This window comes from Ursus arctos, unplaced genomic scaffold (genome assembly GCF_023065955.2).
Source record: "Ursus arctos isolate Adak ecotype North America unplaced genomic scaffold, UrsArc2.0 scaffold_7, whole genome shotgun sequence".
NCBI lineage: Eukaryota > Metazoa > Chordata > Mammalia > Carnivora > Ursidae > Ursus > Ursus arctos.
Window position 1 is genome coordinate 62,122,541 of NW_026623089.1, and position 19,686 is coordinate 62,142,226.

General features: G+C 36.6%; 1 protein-coding gene and 1 non-coding gene across 4 annotated transcripts; one reads left to right on the forward strand and one right to left on the reverse strand.

The window, feature by feature from the left end:
* Positions 1–3,251: 3,251 nt before the first annotated feature.
* On the reverse strand, positions 3,252–18,476 carry CDK1 (cyclin dependent kinase 1). Of its 3 annotated transcripts, none has more exons than XM_057308749.1 (8): positions 18,454–18,476; positions 16,417–16,478; positions 10,799–10,955; positions 9,767–9,890; positions 7,151–7,321; positions 5,848–6,011; positions 5,615–5,756; positions 3,252–3,597 (listed from the first exon to the last, which is right to left on the reverse strand). In XM_057308749.1, exons 2-8 carry the CDS (start codon positions 16,451–16,453, stop codon positions 3,499–3,501), a joined length of 894 nt encoding a protein of 297 aa, XP_057164732.1. In that variant the 5' UTR covers positions 16,454–16,478; positions 18,454–18,476; the 3' UTR covers positions 3,252–3,498. The 3 variants fall into 3 exon arrangements, with proteins under 3 accessions (XP_057164732.1, XP_048075046.1, XP_057164731.1); XM_048219089.2 differs by lacking the exon at positions 18,454–18,476 and adding an exon at positions 18,329–18,443; XM_057308748.1 differs by lacking the exon at positions 18,454–18,476 and adding an exon at positions 18,343–18,438.
* An 830-nt stretch (positions 18,477–19,306) lies between these two features.
* Positions 19,307–19,410, forward strand: LOC113259310 (U6 spliceosomal RNA). The gene has a single exon (XR_003317555.1). It is a non-coding gene; the product is annotated as a U6 spliceosomal RNA (small nuclear RNA).
* Positions 19,411–19,686: the final 276 nt, after the last annotated feature.

Below are 19,686 nucleotides of genomic sequence, written 5' to 3' on the forward strand. Positions count from 1 at the left end.
CATCACCTGGGAACTTGTTAAGAAAGCATATTCATTGCTACACAAAACCTACTGAAACCTGGGCATAGACCAGAGATCTGTTTTAACAAGCTCTCCAGGAGATCCTCATGCAAATTGCTAAAGCAGACCTTCAGCATTCTAAAGGAATGCTACTATTGTGATACCTTGTCTTTCTCCTCTTCCAACAACCAAGTGTATGACTCGCAATACATTTCTCCTGAAGTTTTGTGGGTTTTTTTAAAAAGATATTTTATTTGTCAGAGAGAGCAGGATCATGACCTGAACTGAAGGCAGACGCTTAACTGACTGAGCCACCCAGGCGTACCTGAAGTTTTTTTTTTTTTTTTTTTAATGATTTTATTTATTTGAGAGAGAGAACACAAGTCAGGAAAGGAAGAGATGGAGGGGGGGAGCAGACTCCCCACTGAGCAGGGAGCCTGATGCAGAGTTCGATCCCAGAACCCTGAGATCATGACCTGAGCCGAAGGCAGATGCTTAATCGACTGAGCCATGTAGGCATCCCTCTTCTTAAGTTTTTAAGTTATCTTAAAAATTTGAAATTTACACTAAGGCATGGGATTAAAATATCTACTTTTGCTTTCAAACACCTCATTAAACTTCACCAAATGAACTAAAATTACAATGCTTGCCAATACCATTACTACCCCACCTTTGCCTTCTCTTACATGCTTTTAAGTCTGAAACACCTCTCCCTCTTCAAGGTCTTTTACTTTTAATCCCTCCATCCCTCCCTTTCCCTTTAGTCATTCAAGACTCTATCCATTTTGGCCCAAACCTAGTCAAACAATGCCCACTACTCTCTCCACTTCACACACATTCCTAATTGTCTCTGTTCCATCCACGTGTAAAATGTTTCTATGGTCCTATGGAGCCCTACTGACTCGTTTGAATGTGGCAATTACTTAAGAGATGTACCTGAAAGTGACCCTATTATAAGTACAGTTTGCTAAAAGGCACTAATGTAAAAAAGTTGTTTCATCCAACAGAACTTTCCAGTTAAAAATTATTTTGCTCATTAAAAATTTAAGCCTATGAATCCAGGTCCCCAAAAGACCTCTTATTGGGCCATTTTATTAACTCACTTTAAAATACTATCATTTTTTTCCAAAACATTAAATTTATATATGCCATGTCCCCAAGATTTTATTGTACATTATGTATTAACCTCTGTATTAACTGCTTATATATTTAAACTTAAAAAAAAAAAAAACAAAAAAACGTCCTGTAAAGACTAGGGACAATGCTAACATATGGCAATTGTCACAGCGCTATGCTCAAGTGTATGAAAATCTTACACTGGTGACAAAATATATAGCCATTGCCCTCACTAAAGAGTGCAGACTGAAACAGAAATAGAACAAGTTAAAGATACTGCATGATGTTATGAAGTTTTAAGACAACTAAAACTAGATGTAGGTCCAAAGTCCCACCAACGACTTGTAACTGGTATCAGAATCAGCTCCTGGAACTTCTAAAAAAAATAGTTTCCTGGGATACATTTCCCAGTTTCCAACTTCAGAATTGTTCAGGGTAGGACTAGAATTAGTCTCAGGTGTTTCTAGTGTACAACACATTGAAGAACTACTGGCCCAGAGACACATTCCCTTAAAATTAATCAGAAGCACCATAGCACAAGCCAATTTAAAAAATATGCATGAGAAGAGGGAGGACCCAATTCAGTAGCTTTTCACCCAGCCACTGAAGCTGACACAAACACGTTCCTTGGACTCCACCAATAAGTAGGACGCTCATTATAGCAGTTGATCACACTGTTCTACCATCTCACTTCCCTGGTCCACAAAGTACGTTCTAAATTGATGACTTACTGACTTTTCAAACAATTAAGACTCCATGGAGCAATCACAGTGAGGTTGCATGCTGCTTCTACCAAATCCACGAAGCCCCAAATATTTGTAACCCTCACATATCTATACATTGCTGAAACCGAAGTACCAAGAAATACTTAATTATAGAAGATACACTGAGTCTCTAGTCTACATTGGGAAGGGTTGTGATTAAGACTGGTCCTGAACCACTATGGGATTGCCATCCACAATTTGAAAAACAGAGCCGTTCAACACTTCACTTATAGGTAAGAAAACTCAAATCTGTAGGTATGTCGCTTCACCATCTCAATTAAATCTTTTGTGTGACCTTTCATTTACCAAATTTCCACCATGAAATCTTAGCCCTTTATAATGTGACTCCAAACAACTTCCATCTCTAGGTTCTGCATTCTCTTATTGCAGGCTCGCTTCTACCAAAGAACCTAGGACAAGGCCACCAAAACTCTCATCTTACAAATCCCGTTGCCAAAGAAAATAATCCACACTTTCTCCTACAGAATGCAAAAATTCCAAGACAATATAGATTAGGTAGATCACACATTACAATATGCAACCAATTACACAGTAATGCCCATTTCAGCCATAGGTAACCAGGAAGAAAAATAGACGGTTATAGTTAGATGACAGATAGATATACACTAGAAAGGACAGAACTCCGCACAGACATTTCTCCTCACTATAACAAATAATTTAAATTAGGCTCCTTATAGACAGGAATCACAACAAGCAGCATTATTAATTTAACAATTCCTAAAGCTAGTGATTTTAGCTAAATACTTGTATATTAGAACCTTCTAAGGCTGCTAAAAGCCAAGATTATGTCAAAATTTGCAAACAGATTTTAAGTCAGACTTGAAAGCCAAGATGAGCAACTCCTTTTTCTGGTTATTACCTCTGACCAAGGCATAAGAATTCACTTAGACAAATAGCTTTCATAACCTACCTAAAAATAGGCTAGTTCATAAATTTTCTAAACTGTTCTTCCCTGCTGTGAGCAGCCCTTGATCTCTGACTGTAAAACTTAGCAAACTTTGGCATGCTCTAATGTTAGTTTTATAAGTTACTGAAAACCTACCTCTATAAATTTAGCATCATTTCTCAAATCTGGATAGTTTTCTCATTCTGAATGCTTAAACATTTAGATCACAAATTGAAATACCAGCAGAAAAAACCCTCATCTTTAGGCAGGTTGAACAGTTACCAATTGGCAAGAAACTGACAAAATTCTAACATTCAGAGCATCAAAACACTTCAAAGCTTTATGAACTTTGAACTTAGCACACTCCTAAATTTTAGTGGTTCCAACTACAGGAAAACCAGACTCTAAGGTTTGAGATGATTTAAACTAACTCAAAATTTTTGCAATTCCTGACATCAGTACTAGATTTATAGTTTTATTATGGTAACACAAATAGTTGTTACAGTGAGATCTATAAACATATACAGAATTATATTTAAATTCATATAGAACAATATTTACATTTTTAAGTTACACTTTTGAAATCAGAAGATGAAATACAGCTTAAGTTTACAACAAAGAAAAGAAAAATACACAAAACAAAAACAGACAAAGTTAACAGTAAAAATATAACTATCTGTTCTTGATATGTGGAAACTCTTTGTCAGAAAGCTACATCTTCTTAATCTGATTGTCCAAATCATTAAAATATGGATGATTCAGTGCCATTTTGCCAGAAATTCGTTTGGCAGGATCATAGACTAACATTTTCTGGGGTGGGGGGGAGGGATAAAAAGAAAAAAAGGTTTTTATTTAAGAAATGAACCATAAAAAAATTTCCATAAAGCATTAATTTTTCAATGAATATGCCATAAGCTAATAATTTTAATAAAAAACTAAGTTCAATACCAAACCACATAAATGCCTCATCTTCCATACTTCACCCTCTAGCTCTAAAATATTTTATTCCTTAAATTATAGATATCTCAATAACCTCTTTTTGCTACAAATTATGCTTTAAGAAACAAGCATTCAAGTGATAGCTTTAAAACTAGGACATAAATTTAAGAAAGATATCTAGTTAATTATATTTACTTTGAGAATTAAATGGCTATCTGAGTTATTTACAACATTCTTGAAATGGCGGCAATTAACTATAGTGGTTTCTAATGTAGCTTCCAGCAAGTTCCAAATAAAAACAAAACCAGAGCACATGTGTCATAAACATAGTTAAATGAGTCAGTAAATGAATTATGGTCAGACAATCTAGTATTCAAGTTTTAATTTACACATCACCAGAAAAGACTGTATAAAGTTTAATATTGATCTTAAATCTTATCATTAACATTAATCTTAAAGAAAACCAAATCAATGAGCAGACTAGATATACTTTTACTATCTAGTAACCCTTTAAGCTATTATCATATATCAAGCAGTATATTAACTGCTTGGCCCATACGACGTTACTTAATCCTCACAGCAAAAGCTAATTACTGGTCCCATTTTACAATGAGGACACTGAGGCTCAGAGGTTAAATAACTTGCCCAAGTTCTTAGAACTAAGGAGTTTAAATCTGAAACTAAGTCTGAGGATTTACAGCAGTGGTTCTCATCTGGGTGAGACTTTGCCTGTCAGGGAACATTTGACAGTGTCTGGAGACTTTGGGTTGTCACAACAGAGAGGAGTATGATTCTGGTATCTGTGGGGCAGAGGACTGGGAGGCTGTTAAATATCCTGCAATGTACAGGACAGACCCTAGTATCAAAACAAACATGATCCAGTCCAAGAGGTCAATACCAGCTAGACTAAGGAACCATGATTTACAGTATTGATTTTTGTTTCATTGACTGAAGTGAAATTCTTTGTGTTCAAGAATTACAGACATTAAAAAGACAGATTGTCAAATCAACAATACTGATATATAAAATATCTGAATGACAGATAAAGGACTTTGGATTTCACTGCAAGCAATCTGGAAATGTGAGCTGAATTTGGTGGCATAATGATTTATAAATTCTGAAAGGAGCCCAAAGACCAATTAGAAGGTTTACAGGATAATAGAGCAATATATATTTTTTTGTTCAGTAACCTACCCAAACCTTATTTTCTTCCGTAATCACATTAGCTGAGACTCATAAAAATTAGTTCTGTCTAAAAGCTTAGTATTTAAATACTGTTCTAAAACAATTTTCTTAAAGCAGGCCTACCTAGGACAATTCATTTTCCATCTTAATAGATTTTTTTGTCTTGCTTTTAAAGAAAACAACTATTATTTGGGAATGGCAATGTAGTAAAGGGGAAAGATTTTTAGGAACTACGTTAGTCTTTCTCCTAACCTTTCTGATGTACAAATGAGGCACAAAGTGAGAAATGAGAGTTCATGCAGTAAAATGCTTTAATAACTAAAAATATCAAGCAATAAGGAAAACACCTGTCTCAGATAAACTAAATAGTAAACACCGAGACAAACAAAAAGTTAGAAAGGAAGGCTACTACGGACCAGCTACATAAAAACAATAAAGGCGTATTATCCCTGGCCTCTCCTTCACAGAGCATCTGTAGCTACCTAACATTAGAAAAATCAAACAATAACTAATGCTAAAACGTCCTCTCAAAACCACTTGTTTTTGGTATCTAAAATGGAGGTAGTAATACAATATACATAGCAGGCATAACAGTTATGTGCCTAGCTCAATATATGCTGGTTTTCTATTTCCCAGGTAAAGGAAATGAATTGAATACATTCAGAATCAATACTGTTGAAGTCAGTATAAAGGGTATCCTTACCGAGAGCAGATCCAAGCCATTTTCATCCAAGTTTTTAACATGGGATGCCAGGCTTCCTGGTTTCCACTTGGGAAATGTATTCTTATAGTCCTGTAAAGATTCCACTTCTGGCCACACTTCATTATTGGGAGTGCCCAAAGCTCTAAAAGGGTATAGCAAAACAAAAAATTATTAGTTTGCCTTCGTTACTATTTTACTTAAAATTTTTTAAGCTCTTAAAACAACAAAAATACCTGAAAATTCTGAAGAGTTGATCGATTTCTGAATCCCCATGGAAAAGTGGTTTCTTGGTTGCTAATTCTGCAAATATGGTGCCTATACTCCAAATGTCAACTGGAGTTGAGTAGCGAGCTGACCCCAGCAATACTTCTGGAGATCTATACCAGAGTGTTACCACCTATTACAAAGCAAATTTTTACACTGAATAAATGCAGTGCATTAAATGACTAAATATAAACAGTTATATATTTCAGTAGGACTGACCTTCAGAAGGTTCCATGGTTGCCTCTGATAATATTGTTTGAAAGTCAATTAACTATACACAAAATAATAAATGGAAGATAAATATTCATTTGTAAGTTCTATTTACGAGGGGGTTAGAAAAAAAACCCAAACATCAGATAAAAGCACACCAGCTCTTTTCTTGCTTTTCAAATCATTAAAGTGCAAGAATCGAAACAGTCAAGACAGCATTCAGGCTAACAGTTTATTAGTGGTCTAGAGCTGATCTACTATTTTATATCTAGAATTTATCATGATGGTAAAGATAATCATTTCTAACTTAATGAGGTCAGTGGCATCTGTTTAAGCCAATGGGAACCAAATAATCTTTTACTTTTTTCTAGAGCCATGGGACAAATGATGAAAAGAAGCCAATACATCTAACTAAATGAACAATATTATAGGTTCTGATCTGGAGACAGTCTTTGGGCTCAGGGATAGACAATGCCATAGAAAACTATCTTCCAGAAGTCCTTTACTACAGAAGTCAACACTCCCTTTCTTCTGGAAGTAACAAATGAAATGCCAAGTCATCTGTAGATCATGGACACAACTTGATCATATTTAGTAGTTTCTAAATATATCTGAAACAGTAACTCATAAGCAACAAAACCTGTCTTTTACCAATCCGTGTACCAGAGAGGATCCAATCAGGAGACAGAAACCACATGGTGATTTGCTTGGGGAAAGTTTACTAAGAAGGACTATTAAATAACAGAGGGTTAGAAAAACAGACTAATTAATAAGGATAATAACTCTTAGAACTGTAGCAAAGAAAACCCTTTTCTCCTGCAGTGCCTCTCTCCCTTACCTTCTACTGCCATCACACCTACTGGTAAAGAAAAAATATTTAAAGGTCCCAGTTAGATTTTCACATAGCATGCAATGAAGAGTGACTTTGGAGTTGAGAGGCAATAAATTCAAGCTGACAGGATGGAAATCCTTCTTATTGTTTCTTGACTTAACGAACAAATACAGAAAACAAACCAGCAATCACATATATTCAAAAGCACCAAAAAACACTATTCTGCATACCTCATGTGTGTATACTCTAATAGGTATTCCAAAAGCTCTGGCAAGGCCAAAATCAGCCAATTTAATTGTTCCTTTGTCATCAATCAATAGATTTTGAGGTTTTAAGTCTCTGTGCAGAACTCTTCTGGAGTGGCAAAACACAATCCCTTGTAGGATTTGGTACAAATAACTCTGGAAGAAGGAAATAAGTTAGAAACTTAACTGTCCCACATAATGATTTTCTAAATAGTCTTGGTGGGTTTGTTTCAAAGATATAAGAAGTTATAATGCAAGGAAATAATTTAACCACCACAAAAGCTTTCAGGCATTTGAGACCAACAAGCAGCATTTGGGGGTGGGAAGTCCATTGATATACAGTATCACGTTTGTATACCTGAGATATTTCCTTATGGACCCATCCATATCCATATGAACTCATTTAGTCTTTTACTATTTTTTGTCCCCAATTCTTAAGTCATAAGCACTGCTCAGTTTATTTTAAAGATTTTATTCATTTATTTGAGAGAGAAAGCGAGAGACAGAGCACAAGTAGAGGGGGAGGGACAGATGGAGAGGGAGAAGCAGACTCCCCACCGAGCAGGGAACTGGACATGGGGCTCAATCCCAGGACCCTGAGATCATGACCTGAGCCAAAGGCAGACGATTAACTGACTGAGCCACCCAGGTGTCCCGCAGACAGTTTTTTTAAAACTTTTGTCTATATACTTACAGCAACTTTTTTTATTTTGAGTAAGGTTGGACCATTTCTATTTCTTATCATTACATATTAATTTCTTCTTTGGAAACATTGGCCACAGATTCCAAAAGAAATGACAAACAGGATATTATGATTATATATTCAAATAAAGATAATTATCATAACATGCTATTTATTAGTTCAGAGAAAAATATTGTATAAGACAGGTATTGCCAAGACAATGTAATTGTTATTTGAAGCTACATGGGTATGAAAGAAATATAAAGTATACACAGTAACAACATTGACTTATAAGGTTCAAAAGTATAAAATACATAAAATAACTGTTAGAACAACAACAACAAAAAAGACTATGTATTGACTGGGGCATCTGGCTGGCCCAGTCAGAAGAGGGTATGACTCTTGATTTAGGTTTGTGAGTTTGAGCCCCCATTGGGTGTAGAGATTACTTAAATAATATTTTTTAAAAAGAATTATGTATAGGCTGTTTATAAATGGCTAAAAATGAAAAATTGTTAAATGAGATACAAAATGATAATATGCTTTTTTCACGCAATGGACTGATAAAATATTTACAAGATTGATAGAAGTAAGTACTAAAAAAAATAACTCACACACCACAATGAATAAACTGCTGTTTGGAGGGCAACTGGCATTATCAAGATTTTAAATGTAAATAAACATCTTCAACCCATTGATTCAAGTTATAAGAATTTATTCTAGTGGCACCTGGGTGGCTCAGTCAGTTAAGCATCCAGCTCTCGGTTGCAGCTCAGGTCAAGATCTCAGGGTCGTGAGACTGAGCCCCCAAGTCCGGCTCTCCTTGTCCCTTTCCCTCTGCTCCTCCCCACCACTCTCGAGCACTTGCTGGTACTCTCTCTCAAATAAATAAAATCTAAAAAAAAAAAAAAAGAACTTATTCTATAAAGTTGCAAACGATGACAAATAAACATAAGGATTCACTGGGGCATGGTTCATGAGAGCACAAATCACCGAGCTGGAAAACAACTTCAATGTCTATCAGTATGGAATTTGTTTAAATAATTAGATCAGGGGTGCCTGGTGACTCAGTTGGTTAAGCATCTACCTTCGGCTCAGGGGTCAGTCATGATCTCAGGTCCTGGGATCAAGCCCTGCCTTGGGGTCCCTGCTTGGCAGGGAGTCTGCTTCTCCCTCTCCCTCTGCCCTTTCTCATGCTCACTTTCAAATAAAATCTTTAAAAATAAATAAATAAGTAAATAATTAGATCGAACATTTAGATAGATGGGCAAACTTATATGTTGAATGTCTCAGAAGAAGGGTTTTACAGTTCTGTAAAACAGCGTATGTGTATACACAAAGTTGACATACAAGCATCTGTAAGACTACTAAATAACAATGATTACCTACCCCTGAGGAATGGTTTGCTATTGGTAGAGTTAAAGGAAAGACACATCTACTTTATAGGCTTCAATGCTTTTAAAAAAATTATACATTTGTAATTTAACTGAAATATGTCAACAATAAATTAACCAAAACATTCAAAACCAGAATAAAATAAAACCACTTGCCATCATTAACCTACCAAGCTTTTGTTACGTTGTTTTACACATATATGACTACCAAATAAAGACCAAAATATCCTAGTTTCCAACAATGGAATACGTACTTAATGGTTTTATGTTATCCCAGGCACTACTTTTCACTTTTTAACTAGAAGCACTATATAAAAGGGGTAACTTTAATCTATAGACTGTGGAAGAAAAATATTCTTTTCTTCCTCGTTCTACTGACATTTTTTCTAAGGCTATTCTCCTAAAATACAGAACTTCTATAGAGTAGACCTTTTACACTCAGTGGATAAATAGTAATAAAGTAAGGTAAATACTAATAAATTTAGTAAGTGGATAAATACTAATAAAATTAAATAAGCTTCTTACCTTAACAAGTGAAGAATCCATGAACTGACCAGGAGGGATGGAATCTAAGTATTTCTTGAGATCCATGGAAAGGAATTCAAAGATGAGATATAACCTGGAATCTTGCATAAGCACATCTTGAAGACTAGAGAATAAAATAATTATGTGAAAAAAAAATCTACCAAACACTTTTGACTTATCACAAAATAAAACTTCCGTAAATTTAACAATGCCTATCACAAGAAGTGGGACTATAAGAAATTTTCTATAACAAAAAATACATACTGCTTTGGGAAAGAAAAGATGGTAGTTTCCCTCGTTGTGAAAAACCTGAGTACTAGAACTTGAGAAAGAACACTCAGGGCAGCAAATGAAAATTAAGTCATATTATGCTGAAGGTACTATCAAACCACTTACACTTTAAAAGAACATTTCTTAAGAAAAAAAAAACAAAACAAAAAAACAAACCCAACAACTTTAGAACATTTCTAGGTTGGCTACTTGTTGCTCAGAGCTTGTCTTTTCAGTGAAGTAAATTATAGAAATAAATTTTTAAAATTTACTAAGAACCTTAACAGTTGCTCACTATTTCCAGTCCCAGAAAAATGCAATTAAATCCTAACTTGGACTATTAGGAAACAAACCCCCCAAACACCAGTCCAAATACTTAGAGAAAGTAAGAAAAAGTTTTTTTCTTTTTCATCTGACCTAGTTACCTGCCTTAAGACTCTGATTAAGGGGTCTTCAAGGACCAGAGCTCAGATCGGTATAGGTGATAAAGGTCTGTAAAACAGGATTTCCTTTTCTCCCTTGGCCAGTTCACCTTGATTTTCCAGCCCCCAACACTAATCTCTTATTACCAAGCTCCTCTAACTCTGCTCCTGCTTTAAGCCTATTCTTCCTACGCCTGGCATTCCCATTTAACAAAAATAGTAGCGTTCTATTCCGATCAGCAAAGTTAGACCAGATATTAAGCAAATGTAAAAATTTCCACATTGAAATTCACATTTGAAATAGTATGCGGAAAATGGTTTAAATTCGGATATACCATACCTGACTATATTTGGATGACGAAGTTCTTTTAATAGAGAAATTTCCCGAATTGCAGTACTAGGAACCCCTTCCTCTTCACTTTCTAGTCTGATTTTCTTCATGGCTACCACTTGACCTGTAGTTTTGTGTCTACCCTTATACACAACTCCATAGGTACCTGAAATAGACAAAGTAAATGTCTACTATTTGACACCCTCCACAAACTAAGATTTTAAAAAATGACTGAATCCCATAAAGTGTCACATGATAGAAATGTCTACTGTGACCAGATAGAAAGTGTCTTACTCATAATTATATCCTCATCACTTCCAAAAAGAAATTGAGTTAACTACAACCTATCATGTGTATAGTTTAGAAATAAAATTCATGTAGTTGTCACAATTTTCCCATACATTTAAATTACCAGTAATTTCCCAGCACATTTTAGAGAAGAAAATGGATCCTTTGCCAACTGGAATTTATCTCCTTTCAAATATCCCACCCAAAGATAAAGCAGGTATAAAATACAGGGTGAAGAAGATTTGGGCTGAGGAATTATCAACAGGAGTCCCTGTGACACTTTCAGAAAACTGTACAAAGTGCTTTACGCATTTCAAATAGTCAATAATCCTCATTTAGAAAAAAATGGGGCTAAAATATTATACTAAATATTTATGAAATCTATTAGAGTTCAAAATATCTATTATATAGTATGAAAGCTTCACACCCATTCGGAAGTTAACAAGAACACGGATTCTGATATATAAGCCTCAGATAATGAGCAACAATGTCAATATAAGAGATGTTGGGCAGGAGGAGGGTGGATACAGAGAACAGAAGCAGCAATATGAAGGGAGATGAACTAGTTAGTTTAAAAAGTTCATATACAATGGGATGCCTGGGTGGCTCAGTCGATTAAGATTTGCCTTCAGCTGAGGTCATGATCCAAGGACCCTGGGATCAAGTCCAGCATCAGGCTCCTTGCTCAGCGGGGAGCCTGCTTTTCCTTCTGCCTGCGACTCCCTCTGCTTGTATGCTCGCTTGTGCCCCACCCTCTCTGACAAATAAATAAATAAATCTTAAATTAAAAAAAATAATTCATATACAGGATACATTTAGTCCCCACATAAGTGCTTTTTATTTTTTTATTTTTTCCAAAGATTTTATTTATTTATTAAAAGATTTTATTTATTTATTTGACAGAGAGACAGCCAGTGAGAGGGAACACAAGTAGGGGGAGTGGGAGAGGAAGCAGCAGGCTCCCAGTGGAGCACGGAGCCTGATGCGGGGCTCAATCCCAGGACTCTGGGATCACGACCTGAGCCCAAGGCAGATGCTTAACCACTGAGCCACCCAGGCACCCCCATTAGTGCTTTTTAAACTGTGGTTGGAGGGGTGCCTAGCAGGCTCAGTAGGCAGAGCATGACCTTGATCTCAGGGTCATGAGGTTAAACCCCATGTTGGGTGTGGAGCTTACTTAAAAAATAAATAAAATCATGAACGAATATATAAAATTTTTAAACTCAGGTTGGAAAATATAGGGAGATCTTAAACTTCTTGACTCTACATAAAATTTTGAATAACCTATTTTTCTGTAACAATGGTATAACTTCAAAAGTGATTAGAGTGTATTTTTCTAAGGAGATCTATTCTATAGCTTTTATCAGTTTCTCCAAAGGTAGCAATATTTCAAAAAAAGGCTAAGAACTACTATCAAATTATCTCCTGGCTTATTAGAATATTAAGGATGGTTTGCTGATGTTACATAAACTTTGTTCTAATTTTGTTTTAAACAGAGAAATTCTATACAATTGTCTGTCTTCCTAAATACTAGTATCATTTTAAAGACATAATTGACCTAAGAGCCATTTTACATTATTTTGATTAAATTTGGGTTAAGTATGACTTTTGGCTAACCAAAGTTATTCCAGATTTAAAAAAACCCTGATTTCATTGATCTTCGCAACCATCCTTAAAAATAACCTTCTGTTCAATTAAAGTCTGTCCATTTTTTGGATATAAATTATACTTACATCAAAAAACACAAAAGTAGGTAAGTCAGCAACACAATTATCTGGCACGCTGTTAAAGCAAACTCAAGAAGATTCGCCAATTGCACAAGGTGGTCTAATAAGCAGTTAATGGTAAATTCAGAACTAATTTTTTCCCCTACTATTCCTCTCTTTCCTTCAAGTGTACAATTTCGTCTGGGCCTAAAATTTACTCATAACAATTAACTAACTTATAACTAACACTTAGTATTTTTTCAATTTTAAGCATCTCAAGTGCTCTATGTCTCTCTTCTGACTGAACCATTACCACTCTTGTAACTACCAGTACTGAGCTCTAGTTAAAGAAAGCAGAATGATTCTACCGGTTAAGCACCCAAAAATTATTTATGAAATGCACAGTATATACTCTGAAATGAACTACACATTTTTTTTTAAAGATTTTATTTATTTATTTGACAGAGAGAGCAAAAGCAGGGGGAGCAGCAAGCAGAATGAGAGGGAGAAGCAGGCTCCCCACTGAGCAGGGAGCCAGATGCGGGACTTGATCCCAGCATCCTGGGATCATGACCTGAGCTAAAGGCAGATGCTTACCCAACTGAGCCACCCAAGCGCCCTGAACTACACATTACTAAGATTAAAAAAAAAAAAAAAAAGTTAGTTATGGTCAGGTTCTGGAGACCCTAAATGGTAAGAACAAAAACTTTAAATGTTTATTGAGTGAATAAAGGCCAAGTTAGGTCCACATCACGGATATAGCTACTTTCCATGATCTAAAAAGACATTTTCTTATGACAGAATGTGACAACACTCATACCTTTGTAATTCAGAAGAAACCAGAGAACACCTATGTAATAACTGAAAAAGAAAAGTCTAGATGTATTTAAGAAATGAATCAGGTTGTCAAAAAACTCAAGTGTCAAGGTGGAAAAGTCAGGACTACCTTCAATTAGAAAAGGTTAAGGAGACATTAGTCACCAAATGAAACGCATGACATTGGCTAGTTCTTCAGAAGATACATGCAGAAGTATTTTCAAGTAAAGCACATCTCTACAATTTACTTCACATGAGTCAAAAGAAAAACAAAATGCTAAAAACACACACAGATAATAAAGTAAATGTGACAAAATTAACATCTTGGTAAAAAGTTCATTGAATTTTTCAACTTCTCTATGTTTGGAAATAAAATAAAGTTGAGGGAAAGATACTTAACTTTTCAAATCGGTACTTTAATGCTAGAATTTGACCAGGTGTCTGGCAAACCAAAAGAAAATACTGTGTGAAAGGTATCATCTAGGCCTTAAATTATTCATACAATTTATTTATTTATTTATTTTAAGATTTTATTTATTTATTTGACAGAGATAAAGACAGCCAGCGAGAGAGGGAACACAAGCAGGGGGAGTGGGAGAGGAAGAAGCAGGCTCATAGTGGAGGAGCCTGACGTGGGGCTCGATCCCGTAACGCCGGGATCACGCCCTGAGCTGAAGGCAGACGCTTAACCGCTGTGCCACCCAGGCGCCCCTTACAATTTATTTTTTCAAACACAATATCCACCACAAAATCCAAAACAGCCAGGCACTTGAGTAGTCAAGACAATACAAGCCAGACAAAGAAACAGAGGAGAGCACACAAAGGAAAATAATGTTATTATCAATCTCCAATTGTGCTAGACACTACTGCCAAGCACTGTTCAGTTATGAACAAGACAAAATCCCAAACTTCATAAACCTTACAGTGTAGTAAAGAAAAAGGGTATTAAGGATAACAAAAAGGGAACTACAAAATGCACTTGGACTACAAGGAGATGAAAGTGAAGGCAGCAGAGTGGCTTCCAAGGTGAAAGAACAGCCATTGCCAAAAGCCCAGCGGTCAACAAATACGGAATATGAGAGGATATCATGTAGTAGAATGGAGTCTTTTAACTCCAGGAAATAAGACTACAATTGAAATTATACTCTTCACTGCTTCTATTTCAAATTAGAGTACCTTTCTCAAGAGTCGAATCTGTAGTCTCCTGCATGTTAGGAGTTCCAGAGTTTTAAAGAAAAACACATTCACACTTAAAGAATAACTTTTTGGGATGCCTGCGTGGCTCAGTGGTTAGGCGTCTGCCTTCAGCTTGGGTCATGATCCCAGGGTCCTGGGATTGAATCCCCCATGGCGCTCCTTGCTCAGCTGGGAACCTGCTTCTCCCTCTGCCTGCAGCTCCTCCTCCCCCTGCTTGTATGCAGGCGCACACTCTCTCTCTCTCTCTCTGACAAATAAATAAAATCTTTAAAAAAGAAAACAATAAAAACTTTTTGCTCCAAACTAAAAATCAGCACTCATTTAATTCTCTGGGGATTAATAAAAATTCAAAGCAGAAGACAGTAGTTATGTTAATCAAACTTATTTTCAACTCAGAAACAAAATTAGCTTAGTTGAGCAGGCATAATGAAGTATTTAAGTGACTTTTTTTAAAAAAATATATGTATTTGTATATATATAATATTTGTAAGTTAAGAAAAAGAATAGGGGCGCCTGGGTGGCTCAGTCGGTTAAATATCTACCTTCGGCTCTGGTCATGATCCCAGGGTCCCAGGATTAAGCCCCTCACTGGGCTCCCTGCTGAGCAGGGAGTCTGTTTCTCCCTCTCCCTCTGCTGCTCCCCCTACTCATGCTGGCTCTCTGTCTCTCCCTCCCTCTCAAAAATAAATAAATAAAATAAAATAAAAATAAAAAGAATAGATCTCAAACCCAGTCACCACCTAAACTTATCATTACTATCTTACTAAATTCTTTCTAGTACTCCGCCCTCCGATTTTTAGTAGTATTCTTTATACAAGTATGGTGTGGGTACACGCTAAAAATATAATTGTTGGAAATGTCCCTCAAACAGAACCTACATAAATTGGACTCTAATAGCAAATTACATTGTACAAGTTGTACCATTTGTTCCTAGAGTGTAGAATGTTAATACCAACTCTTATATAGAAACTTAGATATTCTGTTGGGGAAAAAAAAAGGCAAAGGGATATTTTTACCCTTCCTCTTATGCCATATAAACATTCTTTAAAAACTTTAAGTACTACAGAAAGGAAATGAATAATTATATACAAGAGTTACTGGTTTTAGATTTGCTTAAACATGTACACATGATGGGTCATTTAAATCCAGGGAAACTAAATAAAAAATTTATATAAATTGGTTTAATAGTCTATTGTAGTAGTTTACAAAGTTTAGGTAAAAATACTGATCTTAAAAAAATTGTATGAAACTAAAAGTACACTATTAAACTTAACATAATTCTACTGCCCTAACCTCTCCCCACCAACACACAAACAAGATATCAACAGTCTTCTCAAAATACAAATATTGCTTTAAATGCTTAGTATTTTAAAAATGTAAGATTATTTAGGGGGATGGGTGGGTTGGCAGGGAATCATATCAGAATAATTTCAATTTTCTTAAAATCTGAACATTTTTATGTTTAAGCTACCATGTAAAGAACATATAATTAATGCACATTAGCACAGTATACCTTTAAGATTGGGTTTTAGTAAATATTTACATGTTTTCATGTCCTAGATTTATAGCATTTCAAAATCATTTTTTAAAAAACCTTTTTTAATTATTAAAACAACTCACCTTCTCCAATTTTCTCTATTTTGGTATAATCTTCCATAGTTAATCAGCAGATTTGGTAGATCCTAAAATGAGAGGAAAAGCTGATTTGATCTCATGCCACTAACTCAAAAGGTGGTTTTAAGTTTTTAATGAGATAGAATATGTAAAGCATTTTCCAGTGTCTAGTGCAGTAGTAATTTTCCATAAATATTAGTTATGTTAAAACAACATTTACAAAGGAAAGGACTTCTGCAATAAGATTTTTCCACCTTTCTTAGCTCTTAAAATATTTGATTTACATATCTTAACAGCGTAATATTTAGCATCTTCCAAGCTGACCCTCAAATTCAGCTATCCATCCCTCCCAAACAAAAAGCAGAAGTATCTTTTCTTTATGTAACACTTCTAAGGAGCACCAATGTGTGTCAGTTATACCCAAACATTTCCAAAAATAATGTTATTTGACTGAATTTGTACTTTTTTTAAGAAAATTCAGAAGGAAAAAATTTTAAAGACACAAATAGAGAGCTAATGTGACCACACTGCTCACCCATTAGCAAGATCGCTCAAATGTCAGTCGAAATGCTGACAAGGAGACATTCAAGACTTCCTCAGATGAGAAGTTTGCCAATGAAACATACCTTCAGAAGCCCAAAGCATCATACCTTGATTTTCTAACACACTCCTCACTGATAAGATCATATATAAAGGTCACTCTGAGTAATTGACACTTCAGTTCTATTTCTCACATTCATCTTCAATATCATTCCAGAAGTAGAGACAAATCTTTTCAAATGAACAAAACTGCACTACACTGGCTATGAGTGCCAATTTTTAATATTTTTAATTTTAACTTTACAAAACGGCAATAATTAGGACAATCACCTTTTCTACAATATCCAGATTTAATATGCTTAAAGAACAATAAAATTGTTGGGCTCACTTTGAACAATAACTTAATTTCAAAACTAGGTCTCATTAACTTCTCTCCATTTTCCTGTTCTAACAATTTAAAATAAAAGATGCAGCTTTAAAATGCCTTTTGAATGCCTTCTTGGGCTCTGTACTACTAGCAACAGGAAGTAAAACACCAATAGTTTCATCTCCTATCCAGAGACCTCCAGGTCTTTAAAAGAAGCAAGACGTGCACATTGGTAACCCTAATATTAAACAAAAATTGAGGGATACTAAAACACGAATATACGTATCTCTCGGCAATTCTTAGCTTTCCACTTTGGGCCAACTGCATAGTATAGAACAGCCACGAAGCATAAAATAAAAACGAAAAAATTCAAATTCCCTCTGGTTCTATCGTTGGCCAAGTGTTCTTAAAAGCTCTGGGAACACAAGGGTCTTGGGCACGGAGGGAAACCCGAGAAGGCCCACAAGTTAGTTCATCCGATCGGTTTCCGGGACGGACTGGCTTTGGGAACCGGCGTGGGTACCTGGCCCAGGTGCGGTCTGGCTTTCCACCCCGGAGGCTAGAGCAGAGCGCACGCGGGACAGGCCGGAGCCGCAAGGCCTAGGACGAAACCTGGCAAACCGCGTCGTCGAACCAATGCCAAGGGTTGGCTTCAACTAGGACCCGAAAAATCTCCTCAGCCAGGTCGACTGCCTCTTCGCGAGAACTGCCGACCGCGACCCCAGACTGCACCTCTGACGCCACGGCAGCCCCCGCCCTCCCCACAGTATGCCCGCCGGGTCTGGGCTCCCGCGAGCCTTCCCGGAAAGCCGGACCCCGGCGTCGCTCACACGCCCAGGCCCCGGGGCCCAGGTGAAGGCGCGGCCTAGCCTCCAGAGGCCCGGCCTGAGCCCGCACAGACCCCTGCTGTCCAGCCCCGCCACCTAATACCACCCGGTGCCTCAATACTCTTTCTCCGGGGCCTCCGAGCCGGCCCCCGCCGAGCAGACGCCCCGCAGGCATGACCCTGACCTCAGCAATTCTACCCGGCTTATTATCCCGCGACGAAAGCGGCGGCGGCTACCACGTCGGCGTCGCTCTTGCCTCAACTTCCAAGAGCCAGCTTTGAAGCTAAGTGCGAGCTGTTTCAAACTCACCGCGCTAAAGGGTCCGGGACCCACCAATCAGATAGTCCGTAGACTTTCAAAGGAGCCAATCGGAGCCCAGGGACGCTTGGGGCTGGGCTTTCCGGTGGCTAAAGCGCGAAAGAGAGTGGAAACGGCGGCTGGAGAAAAAGCAGGAGGGCGGGCGCTAACTGAGTCTGAGCGCAGGCGCTTTCTTTCATCGCAGGAGAGCGTCGTCCTACTGTTTCTGGTCGTCGGAAATCTACTGTTTCCTCTGGGTCGGGCTTTTCCCCTTCCAGTATAGGCACAATTAAAATTTACTGCACTCAAATATCTCATCACAACAGTGATACTATATTTACATTCAGATCCCATTACTTTCACTTCTAATACTTAAAGCTACTGTATATTTATGTTTTTCTAAGTGGGTGATTTTCTGGCTGGGCCAAAGAAGAACATTTCACACACATACATATATACTTTGTTTTTACCTTAATTTAAAAATTGTTAATGTTTTATTTGTTTAAAATTCTATTTATTTAAAAGTTAAAAACAAAATTTTGAACTTTTATATTTTAAAATACGTTCACATCAGAATGTTAGTTGTTTTTTAAATCACAAAATTTCACAATTCCGTGAGAGGAATTATACTTTAAATAATCCAGTATCAAAAACTCTCTTTCTCATTTCCTCCACCCTAACCTTAAGAGAGATGTCTGTGCTTGAATATCATTCTTTAAGTCTTTAAGAAAATAAGAGTAAAATAGAAGTGGTGATAAGAAGAATCCCCTAATAAGGGCTTCTCTTTGCACTACCCTTACTGGATGTAGGACGAAGACTGATTACCATGAACTCTACAAAACACATACTAGAAGACCCAGATTGGGTGCTCGCTTGGGCAGCACAGTTGGTAAAATTGGAATGAGACAGAGAAATTAGCCTGGTCCCTGTGCAAGGATGACACAAATTGGTGAAGCATTCTGTATTAAAAAAAAAAAAGAGAGACCCAGATTAGGATAAAGAATGGAGCCAGTATATCACATGCATTTAAGTGTTTAGTACTTTTCACACGGTGAGCAATATATGTCATCTGGCACTATTTGTGGTATGAACGAATTGCCTTAAGAATTTTATGCTCCCAGGTGACAGTGAACATTTGGGATTCACATTGAAGGTATGGGGTTCTGAAACCTCTGCTTGAACCTAAGAACTTTCAAAACTTACTTTTAAAATCCCAAGTTCACATTTTAAATGAAAACTGACTAC